Raw genomic sequence first — 26645 nt, forward strand, 5'->3', positions numbered from 1 at the left:
TGTTTGTGTTTATGCACACATATACGTATGTATATATGTATGCATACTAGACTAGAAAGGACTTTGTAATATAGTAGCACCTTCTCTGTCCTTTAACTTCTTAAGAAGAGAAAAGGGGGAAGATATAAGGTAAAGAATATCACATGCATACACATACAGTGTTTGGTAGGTCCTCAATATATGCTTGTTGATAGATTGGGTTGATTGGTAATTTATAGAGAAAGTGCTGATGCATACATATATATTTGTGTGTGTATGTGTATGTATATATATATGCATATATATATACATACACATATATACACACATACCAATATGTGTATATATGATCCCACATATATTTGTTGTCATTCAATTGTTTTGGTTTTGTCCAACTCTTTGTAACCATATTTTGTTTTTTTTCTTGGCAAAAACACTAGAGTTGTTTGCCATTTACTTCTCCAATTCATTTTACAGATAAGAAAACTGTGTCAAATGGCATTAAGTGACTTGCTCAGGATCACACAGCTAGTAAGTGTCTGAGGCTGAATTTGAACTCATGAAAATGAGTCTTCCTGATTCTATAAGCCCAGAGGTCTAGCCACTGTGCCATTTAGCTGCCCCGTATAGAAATATCCCTATTATTCATCCAAAGAACCCTATAGAGATTCCTCACTATCTTGGAGTAGATACTTAACTTACTGGTATAAAAGTCCTTGAATGTGCAATTAAATTCACTATGTATTAATTACATACCTACTAAGGGAAAAAGCACTATGCTAGGTGCTGAAGATTCACAATGAAGAAACAGTAAAATCCCTGCCCTTGGAGAGTTTATAATATAATAGGAGGATATGTATAGAATGTAAAAGAGATCCACAGTGTTCAAGGAAAATCTGAGGAGGAAAAGAAATTTTAGCTAGAGAGCCAACAAACAGAGGATTTAGAGCAGTAATGAATCTCAGCAGCCATCTACCCCAATCCACACCCAAAATAAAATCCCCTCTATAATTTAACCCATAAATGACCATCTAGCCTCCACATGAATATGTAAAGGAGGGGAACACCTACCACCTCTTAAAGCAGCCTATTCCACTTTTGGACAGCTCTAATTGTTTAAAAGTTTCTCTTGGCATCCAGCCTAGCTGTACCTCTGTTTGACTTTGACCCTTTGTTCTTGGATCTGTCTGCTATGGCCAAAAGGCAGGAGTCTAATTGATCAGGGAAGACTTTACAGAGGAAGTGACACCTGAACTAGGCCTTCAAAGAACAGGAAGATTTCCACAGGTGGACCTTAGCAGAGAGCATTTTCCAGACAATAGGCTTAGCTCTAGTAAATGACTGCACACAGAGACAGAAGAGTAAAAATGGCTTGTAATCCATTTTGTCAGGAAGGTTGGGAGCATGGACAATGAGAGTGTGAAAGGGAGGAACTTGACAATCCAATCCTATTACTGGGGCATACATGCAAAATCTTCTTTACTGTTTTATCTTCCCTTTTTCTTGAGAAGGTAAAGAACAGAGAAGGTGCTACTAGTCTAGAAAGGAAATTCTTTCTTATTGAGATCACACCATGTATTCTTTCTTAAAGCAACAGATATATGACAGATATTTGTGACATAAATAGAACGTCTGCTTATTCTATGAAAAAGAAAGTCACAACTCTTGACATAAGTCATCGGAAGGATATACTGCATACAGTCTTCCACACCGATAGATTATAGTTAGAAACAATAGAAGAGATGGAATAAGGGGTCATTCTGCTGGAAGCCAACTCATACCTCTCTTCTCTACATTCCATAAACTGTTTCAGAATACGATGCTCCTGGAGACCTGCCTTTCTCTAATAGCACCAGAATAGAGGTGATTGAGTAGGCAGAGCTGTGAAGGACTGAGTGGTAAAGGGCACAAAGAGTCAAATACCTCACACCTAGCCAGTCCCTCCAAACTTCATTCATTTACCTTGCCCTGGTGATCATGCTTCATTTCCCAGCCCCTTGGCAGCTCCAGCTGTTTGTTAGCAAACATGTTGAGGAATCCCACTAGGTCTCGATTATGCTGGTAGCGTTCAAAGTGGTGAGTGTCCCGCCGGACTTTGGTGATCATGTGCTTCAAACACGTGTTGTTTGTAAACATGCGATAGGCACTCTGGGAAAAAAAAGTATGAAGAACCAAGAGTTAGTCCACATCAACAGGTGTATTCAACAGAAAGCAAAAAAAGAATAAAGCATCTTGATGAAAGTAACATGTGAAGAGAAAAAATTCAGTTCAGCAAATTAAGTATTAGGAGATGCCATCCACTCTGGCCCTCTTGCCATTTGCCCTGCTGATACACTTCCTGGACTACCACGTTCTGGGAGATTTAATACACTCAGTTTTATAACTCCTTTTTGAGACCAAGAGATCTGGATTGGTAAGTGCCAACTCACATAACCTACTAGATCACACCATCCCCATAACATGCTTCACAACCTACACTATTTTGCTGTCCGCCATAATGTGTTTACTATCCCCATCCTCATCCCACTCTGCCAATCAATAAGCATTTATTAAGCACCTACTATGTTCCAGGCACTATGTGAAGTGCTGGGGATATGAAAAGAGGCAAAAGGCAGTCCCTACCCTCAAGGAGTTTACAGTCGATTGGGGGGAGACAATCAGCAAACAAATATGTACAAACTATTTTCAGAATAAATAAGAAGTAAATGAGGGGGGACACTAGAATTACCAGGGTTTGGGAAAGGCTTGGGCCTAAAGTGAGGAGCATTTGCCTTCAAATTCATCCTCAGATACTTATTAGCCATGTGACTTTAGGCAAGTCACTTAACCCCATTTGCCTCAATTTCCCCAACAGTAAAATGAGCTGGAGAAAGAAATGGCAAACCACTCCACTGTTCTTAGCAAGAAAATCCCAAATGGGTTCACGAAGAGAGTCAGGATTTGAATGTGTCTGCTGGGATTCCAAATTGTATGCTCTCTTCTACTATATATGCTAGGACAAGGAGAGAATCAGAGCAATCTATGTGAGAGACGATGAGAACCTGAGGTAGGATAGTAGCAATAAAAGTAGAAGAGATTGGATAGATATGAGTTATAGAAATAAAATAGATAGGATGAGGCATTTGATTGGTTATAAAGGGTTAAATAACAGGAAGAGTCAAAACGACCCAGAGTCTAGACAATAGGGCAACGATAGAGCCAACAAGAAAAATCAAAAAGTTGGGAGGAAAGACAAGGTGTTGGCAAGAATACGATGAATACCATTTTACATGTGTTGAGTTTGAGATGTGAAGAGGTTCAGGAAATATGTGTCCACTACACATTTGGAAATCAAGGACTAGAAATCTGAGAAGAGATTTTGGAATCATGAGCAGAGTGGTAATAACTGATGTCAGGAAGTGGATGGAATTGCTAAGAGAAAGTAAAGCAATAGAAAAAACGGGTCAAGGTCAAAGATTTATGGGATACACACAGTTAAGTTGTTGAAGATAATGAGGAATGAACAAAGAAGAAAGAGAATGAATATTCAAAGAGGCAGGAGGAAAACTATGAGATTATATTAACAGAAGCAGAAGAGGAGAGAATATTAAAGAGGAATCAATATCAACATCCAAAACAATTTACATTTATTTAGCACTTAAAATTGTTCAAAATGTTAGCCCCACAATAACCCTGTGAGATGAGTAGTAAAAGTATTCATTCTTATTTTACAGATGAAGTCACTGAGGTCCAGAGATATTATAACTATCCCATATTCAAACAGCCTGTTTGGTGTAGGAGAACTCAAACTTCCTGAGCCCTTAATTTTTGAGGCATTTGACACGACTACATTTTTCTCTTTAGGTTTTCATAATACTATTATTTCTTTGTTTTCATCCTTCCTGCCTGATAATTCCTCCGTAGTCTCAAATCTTCCATATCATAGTTCTTAACTATAGATAGATCCCCAAAGCTCTATCCTTGGCTCTCTCATCTTTGGTCTCTACAGTCTATGACTTGATCACCTCACTGTCACAGATGGGTTTAAAGGGCATCTCTAGGAATATATCTCCTAGATCCACATATCCAACTCTAGACTATCTCCTCAGCATCTTTACTGATTAGACATTTTGTACAGATCCCCTATATGCAGCTCAAACTCAACATGTTCAAAACAGAACTTGTTTATCCTTTCCCACAAATCCATCCCTCTTCAAAATTTCCTTATTATTATTGAGGGCACAATCATCCTTCTAGTCACCAAAGTTTGCAATCTCGATGTCATCCTTGACTCTTCACTCTCATATCACAAATCTAATCAGTTACCAAATCTTGCCATTTGTACCACCACATCATCTCTTGCATACATACCTTTCTTTCCACTCAGACAACTGTAAAAAAGGCTGCTAATTGGTGACTGATTCAGTGAAGTCTTTTTTACTCCAGTCATATTTCACAAAGCTACTGAAGTGATTTTCCTAGAGCACAGGCCTGATCAAGTCACTCCCTTACTCTTTCTTAACCCCTATTTGCCTCAGTTCCTAATCTATAAAATGAGTACACACTGGAAAAAGAAATGCCACTCCACTTCAGTATAGGTAAGAACACATAGGTTAGAAGATGGGGAGGAAGGGAGTAGAGGAAGCTCATGTTGGTTGGCCTCAATCTTCAGGGTATTCAACATGCTACTTTATGCAGAGAAGTAATGTAGCCTAGTGAAAAGACAGGAAATGTGAGAATCAGGACAGCTGAGTTCTAGTTCTTACTCTGCTACTAACTAGAAGTGTGACCCGAGGTGACACTTCACTTGCTAAATGAGTATAAGGCTCCTACCTCTTTCCCATGAGCAGAAGGATAAAGTAAGATAAACTAGAATGAGAGAGTTTAACTAATGGATCTCTAAATACCTTTCTGATGTCAAAAATTGACTGATTCTATGTCAAAATATTTAAAGTATTTCTATTGTTAAAATATCAGATAGTATTATACTCCTTGGTAAAACATAAGCTCTTTGGTTAGGGACTGTTTTTTACTTTGTCCTTGTCTCCTGAAAACTCAGCAAAGTGTCCTATGCAAGGCAGATGTTTAATAAATTTTCATGGAATTTTATTGGATATTTGAAGCATTGTATGTATAAGGCAGCTAGGTGGCTTAGTGGATAGCACTGGCCTGGAGTCGAGAACACCTGAGTTAAAATCAGACCTCAGACACTAACTAGCAAGTTGATCCTGGGCAAGTCATTTAACCTCTGTTTGTCTTAATCCACTGGAGAAGCAAATGGCCAACCAGTCCTGTATTTTTGCCAAGAAAACCCCATACAGAATCACAAAGAGGAGGGCACAATTTACCAACAGAACAACAACATATATATGTCACAAAGATGTAATGACTACTGGTTGTTTAAAAAAACAAAAAGCATTTATGTTGGTGGAATACTTAAACTATATTTCCCATGACTTTTGGAGAGGTGAGAATAGGATGGTAGGTTGTAGGTATACCACTACTTTTGGTAAGGGGTCCGTAGTATTCAGATCATTGAATGAAGGATATAATGTGGATACAAGGAGAGTCAACTGTTGGAAGCTCTGAATGAGAATCTCTTCTAAAATATCCCTAACAAGTGGTCATCAAGTCTTTGCTTGAAGACCTCTAATCAGGGGAAATCTACTATCTTATAATTGTTTGAAAGTCTTTCCTTAGGTTGAACATAAATATTGTTGCTGAGTTGTTTCAGTTGTGCCTGACTCTTCATGATCCCATTTGGAGTTTTCTTGGCAAAGATACTGGAGTGGTTGGCCATTTCCTTCTCCAGCTCATTTTATAAACTGAGGCAAACAGGGTTAAGTGACTTGCCCAGGATCACACAGCTAGCAAACGTCTGAGGCCAGATTTGAACTCAGCAAGATGAGTCTTCCTGACTCCAGGCCCAGAAAACTATCCACTGCACTGTGTAGGTAGTGCCCAAGAACATGTGCTACAATTTTTACTTGTTAGTCCCAGTTTTTTCCTCTGGCCTACATGGGGAAATACTATGTTCACTCTCATCAGAGGTCTTGAAAGAGAGGCTGGATCACACTTGCGAGGGTGTGGGAGAAAGTATTCTCAGTTGGGTAGAAGTAAGACTTGATTTCTGAGGTTCTTTCCAACTCTTAGATTTTGTAAATAGAGACTAAATTATCAGTTAAGTGCTAAAGCAGAGTCAGAGGAAGAATCTCCCTGGGTAAAACTAAAAGAATGGGAACGTTAACTAAGAATGGAGAGAAACTAAAACATTCAAACAAGACTCATTGAGGACTTTGAAGCTAAAATTCAGGAGTTTAGTCTCCATGTAGTAATGAGCAGTCATTGAACGCCAGAGACAAAATTACTAAAGTTATAAGGGAGAACAAAGAATGTTTTCTCTAGTATAGTAAGTAAACCTTTGGTAATCTAGTAAAGTCTATCTACTCCTTCCCAGAATAAGGTTATTAAATGCACAAAATATATCAGTTTACAAAGGAAATAATTACATTGAAATATAATGACCAAATTATTTTTTAAAAAGTTTACAGTCCCCACTTTAAGAACTCCTGCATTAATATGAAAGAACTCCAGGTTGGGTTGCAGATAATACTTTTCCTGAGTTATCGATAATACTTTTTTCCTGGATATTTCCTTTCCAGAAATGAAAACAGAGAAATTAAATTTCGATGTTTATCTAATGAACAAGTAGATTAAAAATGCACACTCACAACTTGTTATAAATTAATACTTTGTATTATTTTATTTATTGTCCTAATTATAAGCACCAGGAAGGCAGAGCTGTCTGATCTAAACTCTGTATCTCCCTCAGTGCCTAGTGCTATATTTTACAAACTTAAACAGGTAACTAAATCAAATATTATCATGTGCTGAAACCTAGAAATAGCTGTGCTTTAGGGACCTTTTAGCAATGGCATTTTTGGCATAATAATAAAGGCATAAAAATGGTATTAAGCATTGAAATTTTACCCAGTTTACTAGAAACATGGAAGGAAAAATTCACTTCTTCACATACCTGACTATTGATTGTCCATTCATCTGAGTTGCAAATTATTTAAGACTGACACATATTTAGAAGAAGATACAGGGGATTTTAGAAAAGTAAATATTTTTCCTCCTCCATAAAGCCCTAAGGGCAGCCTTGATGTTGTAATCAATGTATTTCTAAAAGTCATCAAAAGCCAAAATAATTATTACTTAGACTTGCACCATTCTCCCCTGTATACTCACAATATTTTTTATGAATAACTATAGCCAAATGTATATATATATATATATATATATACATATATATATATACATACCATCATCAACAAGCAGATTTCACAATATTAGAATGTAATACAACTCCACCCTCCTCTGAAGTAAGGTAGTTGAACAAAAACCTACACATTTTGGAGGAAGTTAGATTATAACCAGCAGAAGGCCATGGCATGTACAACTGCATACAAAAAGAGGCCATTTTTCAGTCAGAGAAACATAATTTAAGGATGCCTTAGAATTAATACATTAAAATAGGAGAGAATTATTCATCAAATCTTGTGAAAATATAAGCAAAGCACCAGTAATACAGGAAAAAGTGGATTCAAAAACCACCAGGTTAAATCCTATCACTGTTCTATACTGTCTTTTGTTAATCCAAGAAAAGGAGGGATTTTCCCCTGTGAAAAATCCTGGGGCATCAGCAAGAACATTCAAGGTAATTTCCATTGCTAGCTACACAGAGAAGATAAGAAACTTTCCTAAATCAGCCAAAATTTAAATCACACAGGATTTGGTAGCAGAGGCAGCTCAGGGGGAGAACAAGTTAACAATTAAACAATTAAAAGGTTCCTTTGAAAAGAGACCTGATGAAATCAAGAAGGGACAACTAAGCCAGAGGAGTTGCAAATAAAATCTTTGGCAAGTGGCTTGTTTTTATAAATTATATGAGGAGATGAAGGTACATAAGCAACTGAAAACCTAAAATTATGTTACACGTTCACAGTCATAGGATCATAGATACAGCACTGAATGGGGACTCAGAGGTCATCCAATTGAAACCCTTCGTTTTATAGATGAGGAAAGAGAGGGTTAACGACATTAACTCAGCAGAGGTCATAGGATAAGAATCAGTTAAATCCAGGTCCTCTTACTCCACTTCACTACATAGTACGATCAAAAAAGCAAGGCCAATATTTATGCTGAAAGTTGCTGAAATTTATGCTGAAAACAAGATCACTTCCTCCTGAGTTGAATAAATATTTACATAATGATGGGCAATACTGACTCCTGCTGACCTCAGAATCATGTTGACATTTTTTCTCTTGATATCTGTCTTTATCCTTTCTGTAACACATGTAACTTGGTCTTAGAGCATTCCTGCAGAAGGTGCCCATCTGTGGGATGTAAAGAGTAGTGCCCAATGGTGTGAGTCCAGAGCAGAATGTTTTGAAGGTGAAAGAGATGGGCCCAACTGTAGATAAGCTGTGGTTATTCCCTGAGGACACTAGATTTATGTCTGGTGTTCCATGCCTATATTATGTGGCTAATAACATTTCATGTGGGAGGTTTATGACTGAATTTGAGCAGGATTTCAGATCCTGAGTAAGCAATGCCATCAAGCCACATCCAGCCAAGTGGGTCTGGATATGGTATTGTGGATGAGTCTCCAGATGTTGTGGGCACTACTGCTACCTCCTGACTGTGTTCAGTAGAAAGGACTAAGTACCACTAATCGATCCCCATCTATCATACCATCCAGGCCAAAAGGGAAGGAATAAGCATGTATATAGTACCTACTATGTACTGTGAGAAGTGCTTTACAAATATTATCTCATTTGGTCCTCATAGCAACCCAGGTGTTTATTATCCCCATTTTATAGTTGAAAAAAACTGAGGCAAATAGAGGTGAAGAGATTTGTCTGGGGTTACATAACTATTAAGTGCCTGAAGTCATATTTAGACACAGGCCTTCCTGATTCCAGGTGTAGTACTTTATCTGCTGTACCACCTAGTTGCTTCTAGCTATCAGAGAGCTAATTACCTCATTCCCCTTAGTCCCACCCCTTGAGGGTGATAATATGTTTTTTCAGTTGTCTAAGATTTTTATAGGGCAGCTAGGTGATATAGTAGATAAGAGTGCTGGGCCTGAAATCCGGAAAACTCTTTCTGAGTTCAAATTTGGCCTCAGACACTTACTAGCTTTATAACCTGGGCAGTTCACTTGATCTTGTTTGCCTCAGTTTCCTCATCTGTAAAATGAACTGGAGAAGAAAATGGCAAACCATTTCAGTATCCTTGCCAAGAAAACCTCAAATGGGGTCAGGAAGAGTCAGACCCAACTAAAACAATTGAACGGCAACAAGGGCTTTTGTGAGTGGTTTAGTTATCAACTCTAGTTTCATCTTACTTTAGAAAAATTATTCTTCTTTTCTTCATAATGTTCCATAATTAGTAAATCTCCACTTACAGACAGAATAAATATTTCACCAAAGTGGCAATACCATAGTTAAACTTCTAAATATCAATGAGATCCAACAATAAATTTGGTTCAACTATTCACTTAACCCAAAGATTGAATCCCCCAAAGCCAACATGCCAGAACTCAAGAAACCTACTTGACTCCTCACTGCATAAAATGTAGCGTATTTCCAGTCTAGGGATTACTTTACTTCATCACCAGAATAGGGCTTACCATAGCCTTCAGTTCAGCTTGGTTAACATAGGTCCTGGCCCTCTCTTGTTCTGATTTAGTGCCTCCTTGTTGCCATGGTTCCTGAGAGCTTTGCTGTTCACACAACTCACTTAGGATTTGGACCCTCCCTTAAGCTTTATTTTGTCCTTACCATCTGCTAAATGTGAGCATAAGATTCCAAACCAGTCTAGCATCCATAAGAGTAATGGGAAGTTATGTGGTTTGAATAACATTGGGTCTTTCACCTTCAAATTCCCTATGCTCCACCCTGACTTTATCCCCATGGGAAGGATTCTATAATCTCTCTAGATGAGCATGTTCTGCAGTCTCAGTCCAGGGCAGGCCTAATACAGTTCTAATATGCTTGGGACTTAGTTCAAACATATTAGACTATTTCTCCCTTCCTCTCCTTCCCAACTTGCCCAGTTATTGTTAACAAGATCAGTATTATCCCAAGCCCTGAGGGGGAACATTCTGTTGCAGCCCACTCCCATGTCCATCTTGTCAACAAGTCACACTAACTCTTCCTCCATAATGTTTCTCCCATTGGACCCTTCTCTTTTTCCACATCCACTACTTCTAACCCAGGACTTCCCTAACTCATATTCACATTAGATTGCCTCTATGGCTTTCAAGTTGGAGTCTTATATGCCTAGTCTTTCCCGCACTTCAAGAAGCATGCAATATTATTTTCTCAAGAACCTATGTTTCCCCATAGCCCATCAGATATTATCTAAATACTTCAACATAGCATTTAAAGTACTTTATCAACTGATGCCACTCAATGGCTCCTTCCTCTTGAATTCAGCACTCCAGAAGGTCTAATTACATTAATCATTGCCCACATGTCTTCCTTAGTCTCACATCTGATCCCTTCTCTATACTCATATGGCTGCCACATTATTTCACGCCCTCATCATCTCTTTCCTAAAATACTGCTGCTGCTTCCTAAATGGTCTCTGTCTCTACTCCCACATCTCTCCAAACCATATACTATTTTGCTGCCAAAGTGATATTTCTAAAGCATAGGTATTACTATGTTATCCCCTGTTCCATGAATGCTAGAGGTTCCCTATTTACCTCTAGAATAAAATAAAAATTCTTTTGATTGGTATTTAAAGCCCTTTACAACCTGATTAGATTAGGGATATCTAGGTGGCCCAATGGCTAGAGTGCCAAGCTAGGAGTCAGGAAAACCTGAGTTCAAATCTGACCTCAGACACTTACTAGTTGTGTGATGCTAGGCAAGTCATTTAACCTCTGTTTGCCTTAATCTACTGGAGAAGGAAACGGTCAACCACTCCAGTATCTTTGCTAAGAAAACTCCATGAGATTACACAAAGAGTCAGTTGGACACAACTGAACAACAACCTGATTCCAACCTTTCTGTGCAGCTATATCATATATTAAACCTCTTCACACACTCTACAGCCCAGTCAAATAGGACTTCATGCTATTCTTCATACACAATTTTCTATCACTCTTGTATGTGCTTTTGTACAAGCTGTTCCCCATGCCTGGAACTCACTCCTCTCTCATCTGCCTCTTAGAACTCTGAGCTTCCTTCAAGGCTCATCTCAAGTACCACCTCCTATATGGTGATAGCTTCAGTTACATTTTTTTTGAGGGGGAGGGTGGAATTGTAATTTATTACTATAGAGAACTTCTGGTGAATAAAGTCTCTTTACCAACATCTGCTGACACCTAGTCTACAAATTGTAGTCTTAGAAAATCACCTGGAGCACTAAAAAGTCAAGTGACTTATCTAAGGTCACATAGCTGATATATATCAAAGGCAGGATTTGAACCCAAATCTTCTTGACTCTGAGATGAGCTTTCTATCTACTATTCCATGTGACCCCTCTGATATATATTTTTAATATCTTTTTATAGACTGTTATATGTGCATATGTATGTGCATTATGTGTGCATATCTGGCAGAATATTAATCTCCTTTCAGTCAATAAAGTGTAATTGTTTAGCCAAAAATTTATGAGTTTTTTTTAAAAGGCAAAGTTAAAGAGTATATGGAAGCTTTATGGGTAGACAGAGAAACTAACCCCATTCTAGAAAACTGTTGGTGTTTGGGATGGTGCAAACAAAGTGACTAGCTATAAATGAATACCCACTGGCAATCATGGGGCAACAGCCATCACAGTCCTTTTGGTGATGAAATTCTCTAATGGGTTGCTCAATATCCACAGGGATACACACACATGTGTATATATGCATGTGTGTATATATGTATATGTATGTATATATGTACATTTATACATACACATACATATATGTAGGGGGAGGTTACGTTGCCTTCTCAAATAGAATGTATGTACCCTTGTTGTCTCCCTAGCAACCGAAATGATATCTGAGACTAGTAGACATTTAATAAGTGCTTATTGATTTTTAAGTCTATTTCTTTGCTCATCCTGTTCTTTCATTTAACATGTCCTCACATCCTCTTCTCTGCCAAAGGATATCCTTTGCTTCCTTACACAAACCCTCTTCCAAGAACCCTACTGGAGAAATAATGATTGAAATACCTAGACCCTGCTCTTAGAGCGCAATAAAGGAGTGAGGGAAAGGACAAGTATAAAATAATTAGGATACGCAGGAGAATGAAGTAAGTGTAGAAGAGAGGGAAGGCCTTAGGGATTACATAATCATTTTGCAAGATGTCTTATCTCCCCAATTACTCAGTGACAAAGACTGGGTCTTCTATTTTATTCCCTGGGTTAACGCCTATGCCATAGGGTAACAAACAGCATTCAATTAATACTTCTTGTAAGTAAGTAAGTAAGGTGATTTTCTATTCCAGGTATCATCCCTGAATATAGATAAGAGGATGAAAATGGAAAGTCAGAAAAACTCTAAGTGAGGACATTTTAACAGGCAGCTGTGAAATTTGGGTTTTGAAGAAGATTTAGAAAGATGTGAAGTGAGAAAAGGGTACTGGTAAAATATCCCTTGGTATTTTATGGGTAGGGATGGCAGGGTAGCACTGGGAGGTAGGCTAAAATGACAATAACTCACAGAGTGCTAAAGTCTTAATTACTAACACCAAGATTCCTATATTCTACTTGAGAACTCATGGGGAGAAGGTGTATAATTAAGAAGGACAACTTCTCAAGGGGGAGAAAAACTTGTAGCTACCTCTAGGCCCTAGGCAAACTCTCTTGGTCTTAGGGATAGAATTGGGGTTTCATTGAAATAGAGAACTCTCAGGTTAGGAAATGCCCTCTCCTGATGCATGTCAGTACCTTCTGTGCATCTCATAGCCTTACAGAAGTGTTCCAGACAGATAAAGCAACTCGCCCAGTATCACACAAACACTGTGGCAGAGGCTGAACTTGAATCCAGATCTCCTGCTCTCTATCCATCATACACACCTTATACAACATGAAGATTGGGGTCATAATTGAGTTAGAACTGGATGGAGTCTAAGAAATCACCTCTAGGAGTTCATAACCATTTTTTTATGTGTCATGGGCCCCTTCAGCACTATAGGGAAGCCCATGAGTCCCTTCTGAAAAACCATATTTTCAAATGCATAAAATCAAATATATAAGAACACAAAGGAAACCAATTATATTAAAATAGTTATCAAAATAGATATTTTAAAAAAAAACAGATTTAGGGACACCAGGTTAGGAGCCTCTGATCTGATTCAACCCCATCATTCACAAATGAAAAAGTGAAATGGCCTGAGGCCACCGAGCTCATGAGCCTAAAAGCTGGCTTCCCAATCAGACCTTAGACCCAGTACTTCTACAATGTCACATGGTTCAACGCTTTGTTATACATTCCCCCTACATCCTTTCCAAACCTAACCTGCCTTTAAATGCTTTAATTTTGTTTTTAAAGATTTCTTCAATGGGTTACAACATTCTTCAATAAAAAACAAAGCTCATCTCTTTCCTTCCAAAGTTCAGTCCAGTCATTTGGCAAGGCTCAGAAAAAAAATATATCTGAATGAAGATACATAATAATTCCTCTCTCCCTCCCCCTGCCGCCACTTTTGGCCTCTATTTCCTATTTATCACATCCATTCAGATTTGAACCCAGGGCAGAAGGGGATACTCACAGGGTTAGAATGCAGCACGGTGAAGAACTCTGGGCTTATGAGAAATTTCACGGGTGGAGACTGTAACAGTAACGTCAGCCTGGACCTGGAGGTAGAGTGGGGCAGCACATTCTCCCGTCGAAAATCTATTAGGAACAAATAAAACTTTTCAAGAGAACCCTCTTACGCAGTTGGACTAGTTCTGTCCCTTTGATCTGAAGCATGAAGTAAAAAGCAAAGGATATCTGGTATTTCTTTAAGTGCACTTGGACTTAAACAGAAACTTTTATGCCATCAAAAAGGCTTGCCTTTGATCTAAATTAATATACTAAGTCCTAACTGTATTTGATAATATCAAAATAGAACAGCTTCATCTTTTGCAACTAATAAGTTTTTTAAGTGAGTAAATTTTTCTTTCCCAACCATCCAGATCAAAGCCAAAGGTAAGTATGACATTTGGGATTATGTGGCCTATTTCCTAAACTTTACTTTTCATAATCCTAGCAGAAGGTTCATCTACTATAGCTTTACCATTTTGTTGCGGTTCTTATGATCCATATCATACAGTAAAAATGATAATTTGCCCTACAAATAAACTATACTCTCTCAGGAATCATTATGCCTAGATGGCTCCTCACCTTGCTAAGATTCAGCATTGCAACTGATTCTCACCTGCATTGGACTGATGGAAGTCTGCGTCCTCTCCAGCTCCATCAATGGCATTAGGGTGTTCTTCAGGCCTTTCATTAGTCATTGTTCTGCGGATACTTTGATACCTACCATCAAAAGCCTTGAGTTACATATGGCAGACCATAAAAAAACCAAATCTAGCTGAGTTATTTCACAAGAGCAAGGAGATATATGTACTGTCTACACAACCATCCACTCTTTTTCTAAAAATCTCTTTGACATTAGATCCTTACCTAAATTAGGTTTATTTGTCCATTACTTCTTAGAAAATTTCTTGGTACATTAGCTAAATCTAAGAAAGCATGGTATCATTTAATCAAGGAAAACTAAATTATTAAATGTTTGAAGTGAAACTTCAGCTCTCTTTTTAGTTCAGTTTTCCATAAATTTGCGGTCAAAAAGAAAAACCAAAAAGAAAAAAAGCCCACAAACAAAAACCAAAACCTAGTACAAAACTTCATTGTGAATGAATGACCTACGGATTAGAAAATAAAAACAACATACTACTTGAATTTAGAAAAGGTAAACACGTTTTTATCAGACTTCAAAACTTTTTATTTATTAAAATTGTAGTCTTTACTGCTTCCCTCCATTTTCCAAATAAAAACTACTTATCTTCCTTTGTAAAAAGCTACTAAATGCATACACACACACCACACCGCACCACACCAGAGTGAGGGTCATCAAATTAAGAGTTATGGCAATGGCTTAATATTAATATCCAATGACAATGAGACAATCATCTTCCCCAGTTATCACCACCCAAGCGGTGACAGCCATGGTGGCCATTCTCACCTACGATTTAGCTGCTCCATTTGTTGTATAGAATTGGATCTCTGAAGCATCTGTGGGGCGGGGGGAGCAGTGGGCCTCTGCCAAGTTGTTGTTCTGTTTACATGATCCACGTAGAATATTCTTCCATGGCTGTCAATCCGAGCCTCCCAATCTACAGCGCAGCAATACAACAAGAATTTTTAGGCGGTAAGACTATAATTGTGTTTACTGAGTTCAGCACGTGTTTCCTGAGACTTAAATACTGTAATTTTGTGTTTATAATAATACACCTCCTTGTATAACTTCCCCTTGGAGATTCCAGAATCTTTTTTTTTAGTGACAGCTTATTAAGTATATCCTAGCCAGAGCACAAACTTTTTAAAGTGTCTCCAAATTTACATCTTTCCTTAGAATAAAAGTCCTGAAAATTCAATATTATGCAGATATACATCCTACATATAGTTTTCATTATTATTTATTGATTTTTAACATTCTTTTCTTTTAAGTTTTGAGTTCCAAATTCTCTCCTTTCCTCCCATTCCCTTCACCCACTGAGAAGGCAAGAAATAATATCAATTATACACCATATATAGTTTATGATAATGGCTACATTTAAAAAGCAAGATCAGTAGGTGTATATATAGTACATAAATTGAGTATTGGTTTCCTTTATTTGTATTCATAATTATTTTGTTCAAAGAGACTCTAAATCTATAAATTTTCTAGCCCTGAGGAAAAGCCAATAGCTAGCCATTGTAGGTAGAACCAACTTCCCTACAAATGGTGAGTAGATCATCATAGAATTTCATCACCAAAAGGACTGTGACCTCCGCTGCCAATGATCATCCAGTGGGTATTCATTCATAGTCTAGTCACTTTGCTCCATCCCAAACAGCAACAATTTTCTAGAATGGCCAATTCCTCTATCTACCTATAAAGTTTCCATATATTCTCCCTCTCTACCTTTAAAAAAATGATAAAATTTTGGCTAAGCAATTATGCTTTCTTTAACAACTCAAAGTAGATTGATATTCTGTCAGATAACCCCCCTGCTCTGAAAATTTATGTGAAAAGTTTACTTACTAAAATATACACATAAAATAAAGTCAATGTATGGTACATTTACAACTCTTCTTGAGATTTGCTTTGTTTCCCCCCTCTAAATTTCTGGGGCCATTTTTTTTTTTTTTTATCAAACCAAAAGATAGGACACTTCTCTCTCTCTCTCTCTCTCTCTCTCTCTCTCTCTCTTCTTCCTTCCCTCTACCCCCCCAGATAAGGACCATTCAAGAGTGGTCGCAGCCTATATACTGGACAAAGCTAAAGGGGAAGGCCTTTTCCTAAAGAGGGTTTTAACAGGAAACTAACATACCCTTACACACTGGGCTTTGAATCAAACAACTGGAAGTATTCTCATTCTACTTTAACCTATGTATTCCTCAAATTTCACCTTTTTAATAATGTGTATGGTCAAACTAAGAGGCTGTGAGGTTGAGCTCAAATAAAATTAATAAATTAGCAATAACAATAACAATATAATATATCATATAATACATTATATAATAATGAGGACAATAATAATCAACACAGGCTAGGATGCACAATTTCAAGCATCAGATACCTAATCTAGGACCTATTACTAAATATTAAGTAATAGGTAGAAATGCTTGCAATTCCCCTTAGATTTGTTACTATTATTAATGACAATAATGCAGTCCTATATGTGTATATGATATATGTATATGTATATGCACCTTCATATACACTTTTTCATTTGGTCCTTTTAAAACATAACTTTGAAAATTTATCACTCACATATTCCAATGAGCCTTAGAGAGATTGTGACTTAACTAATATTACAGAGATAATAAGTAGAAGAATCTACAACGTGCTACCTCATCTTATTCATTGGTTGTCATTTTATATTTTAAGATGGTGGTGATAAAAATATTTGCGAAGATGTTCTCCTTTTCTTGGTTCAAACATTTATCCCTAGGCAGATGGCCCAGAGGAAGCAGTCTTCCCAATGAAGATTCCCCATAGGTGAAACCTTACCATAATCTCTACCAGTCCTAGCATAGAGGCTTTCTAAAATTATAGCAGATGATGGGTACTCTGAAGATGTAATGCTAAGAAGACTGAATTATTGGAGAAAGCAGTGTTCCAATTACAAAGTGGATGTAGCTATTAAGGCAGTAAAGTTGGTTTTAGTTGGGAGATGGATGAAGACTGGGAGAATTATGTTGTCATATAGACCAAACAGCTCACAGCCCCTCTAATTTTGACAAAATTTAGAGTCCTTTGTCTATCTTCTACTAAGCACTGCACAGAAAAATTGCCTAAAAACTGGAAATTAGGAAATCCACTTTCTAATAACCAGCTCTGTTATAGACATAAGATGTTAAAAATAAACGAGAAGGTTTGAAATTCTAAATCTTTACATTTTTTCTTCATTCTGCCACATTTCAGGATTGGATATTTAGCCACTGGAAAAAATATGATTAATAATATTTGCAAAGTTAGCCAGGATACATTCTTTCGTCTTTTTGGACTTAGGAATGACACAACCATTATTTTACTAACAATGCTTAATTTAGCTCTTTTGAACTATTAACAACTGGCATTTACAAGACATTATACTTATGAAACACTTTCAAATATTTTTAATCTCATTAAATCTAACAATCAGCATAGGGCTTCATCTCCTTATAATGAAAGAAGTTGAGAACTCTATTCCAGGTGAAGAGAAGGTGTGCATTAAGCCAGAGTAGTTTATTGGTCAGAGGAGTAAAATTAAATAAGTTTAAGAAAAGAAATTCCCCATTTAGGAAAGAAATTGGAGGGGACACAACATAAAAGGATAGGATAATTACTGTTGGATGGCAAAAACATTATCAGATCAACTCCACAGATGATTCTGAACTGGATTTGAATTTAGGAATTGGGCAAAGGGACACATTGATTGGGAATTTGGAGAGGCATGTCATTATTACGGTTTTGTTTGAACATAATGACTGCTAAGCTTAGATTCTGTTTCCTAATCAAATTTCTTTGAAGCACCATGGAACATTAGAATGGAAAGGGACTTTAGAACTAACTTAATCTAATCCCTGCATTTTACAGCTGATAAAACTGAGTCCTGGGGAGATGCAAGTGGTTTGGCCAGGATTACATAGGAAATTGACGGTAGGGACAAAACTCAAATGCAGGTGTGACTTTGGTTGGATCAATGAATGATCTCTAAGAGCCCTCTTAGCTCAAATATATATGATTTTAAGTTTTCCTTGACTCTCAGACCAGTGTTCATTCCACAAGCCACTCCAAATAGCTCTCTGAGGCTTCTGACCGCAAATCAACAGCATAACCAACTCTGCTGAATCAATGTAATGTCCTCGTTGGATATTCCTGTAAATCTCTTTCCCCTGTTGTGTTTGTCCTTCGTTGCTGAAGAAGACCATGCCATCAGAGAAATGATGACTGCACTTGACTTATTTTTCAGTGAGGGAGGTATGTGCAGTCACCAGCCTCACTTCTCCTCCAGAGCCATCTGAATCCAGTGACCAGATATTCATCAGGATGACTGGAGATGACCCAGGATGCACTGGGAGACCTTGGCCCCTTTAGGTCAAGGTCTGTTGAGGTACTCACTTAGGGTAAGTTAACGCCCATTCATTGAAGAGGCCTGTTTAAGAAGTAGCCAGGGCATGACCCCTTCAACGAGGCAAAGAAAAAGAAAGACATCAGGCTGGGAGAGAAACAACAACAGTTGCTATTGATAATAACTCTGAAGCCAGGAGGGTCCAGAAGAGAGCCATTTGTTAACTGAGCTACCTAGGGGGCACAATGGATAGAATGTTAGGCCTAGAGTTAGGATGATCTGAGCTCAGATAACTCCTTGGAGGTATTATTTGCTGTGTGACCCAAGTCAAGTCACTTAATTTTTGTCTGCCTCAGTTTTCTCATCTGTAAAATAGAGGTAACAATAACACCTCCCATATTTGTTATGAAGATCAAATGAGATAATGTTTATAAAGTGCTTAGCAATGTACTTGGCACTTAGTAGGCACTTAATAAATGTTATTTCCTTCCTTCCTGACAATGACCTAAGGACATTTCATTTTGTTCCTATTGAACCTAAACTACCATGACATCAGTGTGAGTCAGGCACAGTCCACTGGAGATTGTCACCTAAATTTTTTGTTTCTATGGGTCTTAATGGCATGCCAATGGTTCCTTAGCTATTAATAATAGATTTGCACTCTGCTAATTAGAGAATGGGATTATCTAAAGGGTTATCTATCTATCAGACTCATTCTGACCATAGATTTGGGAATGAAACTTACAGTAGAATGAGAATGGGGGATTAAGAAATACCAAAGAATAAAACAGGCATAGCGACCAGATTTGTGGTTTCACTGACATAGAAAACTGCCCCATGAGGAAATGCCCTCTACCAATGTACTTTTTCAGGAACTTTGGTACTTTTTCTGTAACTTAAAGTTGTATAGTTGCCTAGAACACTGGGAACTTAAGTGACTTGCCTGAGGATACACAGTCAGCATTTATTAGAAGAGAAAATTAGTAAAACAATATTTTTAAATCCTTCCTAAATGGAGGGAAGGAGCAGGTCAATATGTTCTAGCTTATCCTGGTGGCAGCTACAGCATAGTATAATTGAACAAGTGCAGACCTCAGGCAGAAGAATACAGTTCTAGATTTAACACTGCCATGGACTTGCTATTTAAATTTGGGCAAATCACTTCACTTTTTCTAAGCCTCAGTAATAGAAGTCTTTCCAGTTTTTAACATATAATTCTATGATTCGTGTCAACATGATCACAATAATTTAAGGGATGATTTCCCATTCTGCCCCAAATCCTCATACAGAGATTCAGTATCATCTGATTTTTTACAACTGAAATTAGAGTTGTGGAATTTGGCCCCAAAGAAGAAATATGAGAAAACACTTCCCCCCATACTACTTTGCAGGGATCAGAGTCCATGGGTAACTAAACGCATATTTTCCAGATGTAACTCACTTCCATTACCTAACACATCAATTCTTTCAAGATGGCACCAGATTTGAAAGTTATTTGAATCCTAGCAACTCAGATAAGAATGAATATTTATATTGTAAGAAACAGAAGTCATCTACAGAAAAACAGCAGTGCATATGGCCAACATGAGAAAAGTAAAACTGTTTCAAATAAATTCAGGACAGATCCATTCAAAGCCAAAACAAGTTCCCAGACGGAAATGCGCTTGCTCATTTTTTCTATCCCTGTCTTTGTGATACCCCCAAGCTAAACATTTGTCTCTATAACAATGTTTTAGTGGCTTCCCTAGACCTAAACTGTCTCTAGTCACCAGCCATCAGAATGAAGAGGCAATTCTTACTCTAACCACACTCAGACTAGAGAATCACCCTCCAGCAATTTCACTGTAAAGTACTAGATGGTGGTATTTCAAGTAAGTCTGAAGCTTCCTTATTCTCTAGGAACCATTAGGACTTCTTTCAAACAGTAGCTGGAAGTAAATAAATGTCTGTTGAATTGAAGTGGTCCATAAGCTCATACACACCAATATCTCTACTCAAGGTCAGAAGTAGTAAAAGTTTTTTGAGATCAAAATTGTAGATCATCTTCTCAGCTTGCTATGGATCAAAGTTTGATATTTCATAGCCTGATATGAGGGAGTGGAAAGCAGGACTGAAAAGCTGCTTTAAGTAACAAGATACCAAGCAACCACAAGGATAAACAACAAAATGGAATCTCATAGTAGAATGCTCAATTAGAAAATGATCTCTTGAAAACATTAGTTAAAAAAATCTTTCAGGAACTATTGTGATCTCTCCAGGGTCTTACCCAACTATATGTTAGCAATGTAAACTTTGGGCAAAGAGACAAGGAAATGTTTTTCCTCTAAGTTTAAAAAAAAGGGGGGGGTAAATTAGAGGATCATGGTGATCAGGGCCTTCCCACAGAAGTTCTGAGCTATCAAGCAACATAGATTGTGACTGCAGGGACTGAAGGAAGGAAAGAAGGAAACAAACATTTATTAAGTGCCTACACATAGTAGTATTTTTCAGGCACTCTGCCAAGTGCTTGACAAACTCATTTGTAAAGCTCATTTGATCCTCACAACAACTCAGAGAGATAGGTATTATTATCCTCATTTATAGCTGAGGAAATTGAGGCAGGAAGAGGTTGTGACTTGCGGGAGAACACACTGCTAGCAAGTGTCTGAGGAGGGATTTGAACTTGTGTCTTCCTGCCTCCAAGTCCAGCACTGCTAGACACCACTAAAGAGTGGATTGATGAGCAAACTTTTATAGAAAAATGTCTGTCTGGGTACTCCCTACTTATGAGCTTCTCTGAGGGGTATTCCAGGGGAGCCTTACATAGTAGCAGCCACAGCAATTCTTCAGCTTAGAGAACTGAGTGATGTTTGTATTGGATCAGTCTTGCTGTATGTGTTTGACTAAGTTGACAGTGAATCTGTTTAAATATAGTACTGGAAAACAGGCCTTGATAAAGCCTATTGAGATTCAAAAGGAACTACCGACCATGCCTTAAACCCAAATCACTCGCTCTCACTGACTGGCCAACAATAGGTCCCCACCCAAGTCTCACTTGGTCATTGTTTGTGTTTTGATGTCTCAGAGTGAGTGTAAACAGCAATTGTTTCTGTTCTGGCCAGAACAGAGTCTTGCTCTCTCAGTTTGATTTTCTTTTAAGTAGGCAAACTAGGTCATCTTTTGCCTCATTTCTTACCTAGCCCTAAATCACTGTAAGGGTGTTGCCTCAGACAAATTGAGACCTCGGAAAGACCTTAGCTCCTTAAAAAGACCAAGGTCACTCACTACATCTGGGGTCATCTCCAGTTGTCCTGATCTACATCTTGTCACTGGACTCAGATGACCCTAGAGGAGAGAGTGAGGCTTATGACTTTGCATAGCTCTGCCTCACTTAAATCCAAGTCACTTGCAAGTCAAGGCATCACCCTCCTGATACTGGGTCTCTTCTAGAACACAGGACACACAATATATTAAAGACACTTTCAGTTGTAATGGAGTCTAGGGGCATGGACCTCAAGGACCATGCTGTGAAACCTCAAATGCCTTAAATAAATGTTTATTAAGTTGAAGTCTGCTATAATCAGAGAGGCTCACAAGACTAAAATGTTTTTGAAAAAAAATAGTACAAGTTAATACTCTGCTTCTAGATAAGCTTATAAAAGGGAATGACACAATCTTCATTTGTTTTCATCCATCAACCCTGATACTTCACCTTTTAATTTCAGATCAAGCAATACTAATAAACTGACATCCAATGCTGGCAAACAAACACCATCTCTGATATCTTAATCTGAGCCTCTCAGGATCAAAGAAGTAAAGTACCATGGGATTCAGAATGGTAGGACTAGACTTTAAAGAAATGGTTAGTCATGCTAGTGGAACCGGTCAGTCAGGAGAAGGCAGAGAATTCATTGTGCAGACAGAACAGAGTTTGTGAGGATGGCCAAGTGATGAAATCAGACAGAAAAGACCTTTGTGGGGGTGATGGAAACAATGTGAGCAAAAAGAAGAAAGAGTTTAATGGAAATAGATAAACTCAAACTACAATATGCAACATGCTTAAAACTGAGATAAAGCATTGATTTGAAAATTAGATCTCCTATATAACGGTATTCCTGGTGCTTAGCACAGTGCCTGGCACACAGCAAATGCCTAATAAATTTTTTTTATACTGACTGTTCACAAAAATCTTTGAGGATTTTCTCTAATACGTCATCTCACAAAATGAATAACTACCACCACCACCGCCAAACCTGTAGAGAATTTACTAGAATCAAAAATTTGTTGTTGTTCAGTCATTTTTCAGTCGTGTCCGACTCTTTGGGGTTTTCTAGCTCATTTTACAGTTAAGGAAATGGAGGCAAACAGGGTTAAGTGACTTGCCTAGGGTCACACAGTTAGTAAGCGCCTGAGGCCAGATTTGAATTAAAGAAGAGTCGTCCTGATTGGCACTCTGTTCACTGTGTCACTAGCATCAAAAATGGGTACATTATAAAAAGTCATTTTAAAATGTGTTTTGAATTGTGCTCCTGACATGTGGAACCTTAAGGAAACTGTCTATATCATGCCCCTATCCTAGATCTGCCTAGACCTGAAATGCACAAAATTTCAAAAATTTACATGCTGTTTAGGCTTCAACAATATAAATTTTAAAAAATTCTTTACTTATAATTAGCCAAAATTGTTGCCTTCTAAGATCTAAGCTATTTTCTTCTTCTTTTTCTTTTTCCTCTTCTCCTTCCTCTCCTCCTCCTCCTTCTCCTTCTTCTTCTAAATTCACTTAAAGCTAATAAAAGTAACTGGCACTTTGTTAGAAAAGAATCCTTCCAAATAAGTCAGTGACAGAATCTTTCCTTTGTAGTATGTTTCAGAGGAAAGAACACTGGATCTGGAATCAGCCAACTTAGCTTAGAATCCCAGTTCTCCCACTTACTATCACTATGACCTACAGCAAGTCATTTTTGCCTCTTTAGGTCAAAATTTCCTCATTTCTAAAATGAAGAGGTTGGATTAGAAAATATGAAAGCCTTTTTGCCCCTTTCTTCTCCATGTCTGATCTTATGATATGTTACACTTAATATGGTCTTTATAGTTTGGAAGACTTTAAAAACCACAAAGATAAAAATTATAAATGTCAGATGTGGCTAAGAGGATATCAGTTATTTACATACCTGATAATAATTAGAATAGGTAATACTTATATAGCGCTTTAAGACTGACAAAGCATTTTACAAATATTTGATTTGGCCCTCACGACAACCCCTGAAAGTGAGTATTATTCCCATTTTATAGATAAGGAAGTCAAGGTAGATGGAAGCTAGTATGTGTCTGAGACAGAATTTGAATTCAGGTCTTCCTAATTCCAGGTCCAGCACTCCAACTGCCATACCCCATCCTTACTGTATCGAGGTTAAGGTAACTAAAGTTACTTATGAATTCTACTGATAAATCCATGTACACAAAACAAAACAAAACAAAAAACAGCTAAGACATTTTCCTGATGTTCTAATTAATCTTGTCCTGAAATTGAACCCATAAATCACTCAGGATTATATTTTTTCTTTCTCAATGTAAATGATAAGGAAATAAATTTTCCATTCCCCACTAAGGATAATAGTTTAAGACATTAAAGTAATATTTTGTGGAGAAGAGAGGACAAGAGAAGAGAGAGGAGAGGAAAATGGAGAAGAGAGGAGGGGGAAGGAGAAGGAAGGAAAGGGAAGGTAAGAGAATCACTATTTAAAAAGAATACAAAACACTTTAAAGTTGATTTGAAGGAAATTTCCATTGCCCTAAATAATAAATAACCTAAAGTAATGATAACATGCAAGCTTTGTTCACTACTTCCAACACAAGCAAAGTCAAATTTTTCATGCCTTGATAGAGTTCATATGGCACTATTCATCTTTTGTCTAGACAGTACACACACAGCATCTATCCAAGTGTCTGTTTAAATATGTGTCACATGGTACGGTGCTACCCTATTACCGTTTCTCCTTTTCTTACATTTTAATCTATTTTTTCCTTTTGTTTTTAAATAGCAGAGATTTGAGATCATCCCCCTCCTGCCAAAAACACATGTAAAGCAGGTAAGGAGAGAGGCTGACTCATCAGAAGAAAAATCACAGAGCATAAAGAGGTTGCTCCCTGTGTTTTTAGAGAAGCAATGGTTGCTGAACTAGAACTTTGCTAGTGGGACTTTTAAAATTCCTTCCTAAATGTTCAGTGATAATGTTTTGTGCTTACAAAATTTCATTCCCCCAATGAGCCCCAGGAGTTTTAATAGTGTATTAAATTATATCTGGATTACAGTTAGCCATGGGCCTCATTCACTCATTCACTACTGAGTGCACAATACCCATATATCTGAGCCATCCTTATTCCTCTCTATAATGAAAACAATATTAACGAAAGGTCCCATTTCAAAGCTCTAGTTTCAGTTGCTACCTATCAAAGTTCATTATTGTGGCCCAGAATGGGTCATAGATTTAAAGCTGGAATGAGTCTACACCTCCCGCGGAAAAATTACATAATATGATTTGGAGGCTAACAAACTTCATTTGGGCATTAAGCATCCAAGAAAAAGAACAGATTTCCATTCTCTTCCAAACCTCCAGACCGCCTGCATCTGTTCAGCTCAGCACCACTGCATTATTATTCACTTGGCACTCAAACTGCAAGAAAAGGTTCACTTCTAAACTCTGGCATGTAGAAGTTAAAGGAAGGAGTCCTAACCTCTATCTCAAGAGTAAATACCCTGATTCTTTCTCCTCAGGGCCCCCTGCATCAGTGTCTTAGATCACATGTACAGGTCTACCCTGTTACGTTATCCTTACAGCTGCTTCTACCTTGAACCCTTTGATTAAAAGGTGAGCCCTTTAGTTAACAGGTCCTCACTTGGTGGCAGAGCCTCGTCCACCCTCTGGTATCGGCTAACATCCTGACGTACTGAAGGTAGCGATCGCAATGGCTGGTGGCCGTTGGCTTGAGAACCTAGGATTAAAGGTAAAAAGTTACCTGGGTATTATCTTTTCCTTTCAGTGCCGAAATACCCTGTAAAATGTATCTGAATTTTTTTTCCTCCCTCTGGTTTTATCTTCTAGGTAGACTTGGGTAAACAGATCTTCATGCTTATAAAGTCGAAGTGACCCTATGCAAACATGCACATGCGCCGCCTCCCATCACCCAAATACAGGCCTCTATCTCAACACTTTGAAAAACTTTAAAATCACAATTCCTAACATAAAATGAATAGAAATGGAAGAAGGAATGAATAATTTAGATAGGAATCAAATCAACCAATATAAGCTACCTTCTCCTAGGAAAAAAAGCCTAGGTGGAGTAGACCTTTGCTATTTTAGACATCTGATGAAAGTTTTCCTTTGATTTTGTTAATCTATCAATAATAAAACACTTAGAAATGTCCTATTCTACTTTGTGCTACTGTATAGCCAGTCTCCTATACAGCATGTTCACTTTGGGAAAGCCAAAATTTTATTTGCAAACTGAGGTCTTAAATTGCCTTTTGGCCAACATGCTAGCATTATTTATTCTTCAAGTGCAATCATGCTCAGCAATCTGGCTGACATTTCTTATGCTGCAGGTGGCAAGAAACAGAAATATTTTATGCAAAGCACATGCTTAGACTTTCATTTCCAAGGCCATATTTTTACAAAGATATAACTTCATGGTTTTTGAAAGGCTCTAAGGACTAATTACATTGCTATTGTAACCAGGATGTTTGTTTCAGATTAAACCCTCCCTCTGTCTACCCTCCCCCCTCCATCCCCGTAATGTACTTTCTTCTTCCTAATTAAAGCCATTGCATATCATAGTTCCTAGCTGAGGTCTGTTATGTATGCTTTGGGAATTTCCTTTGACAGACTAAG

The 26645-nt window shown here is 37.7% G+C and overlaps 1 protein-coding gene across 11 annotated transcripts in view; it reads right to left on the bottom strand.

The window, feature by feature from the left end:
• The window catches only part of HECW2 (HECT, C2 and WW domain containing E3 ubiquitin protein ligase 2), a 507687-nt gene that overhangs the window by 115694 nt on the left and 365348 nt on the right, over positions 1-26645 (bottom strand). For 10 of the 11 annotated variants that reach the window (XM_072612728.1, XM_072612727.1, XM_072612726.1 and 7 more), the window contains 5 exons: positions 25654-25749; positions 15201-15351; positions 14388-14491; positions 13737-13861; positions 1942-2127 (listed from right to left, as the gene is read on the bottom strand). In XM_072612728.1, coding sequence (XP_072468829.1) covers positions 1942-2127; positions 13737-13861; positions 14388-14491; positions 15201-15351; positions 25654-25749 — 662 coding nt within the window. The remainder of the gene's footprint in view (positions 1-1941; positions 2128-13736; positions 13862-14387; positions 14492-15200; positions 15352-25653; positions 25750-26645) is intronic. The other variant, XM_072612732.1, reaches the window with a different exon arrangement.

Source organism: Notamacropus eugenii, chromosome 5 (assembly GCF_028372415.1).
Source record: "Notamacropus eugenii isolate mMacEug1 chromosome 5, mMacEug1.pri_v2, whole genome shotgun sequence".
NCBI classification, from domain to species: domain Eukaryota; kingdom Metazoa; phylum Chordata; class Mammalia; order Diprotodontia; family Macropodidae; genus Notamacropus; species Notamacropus eugenii.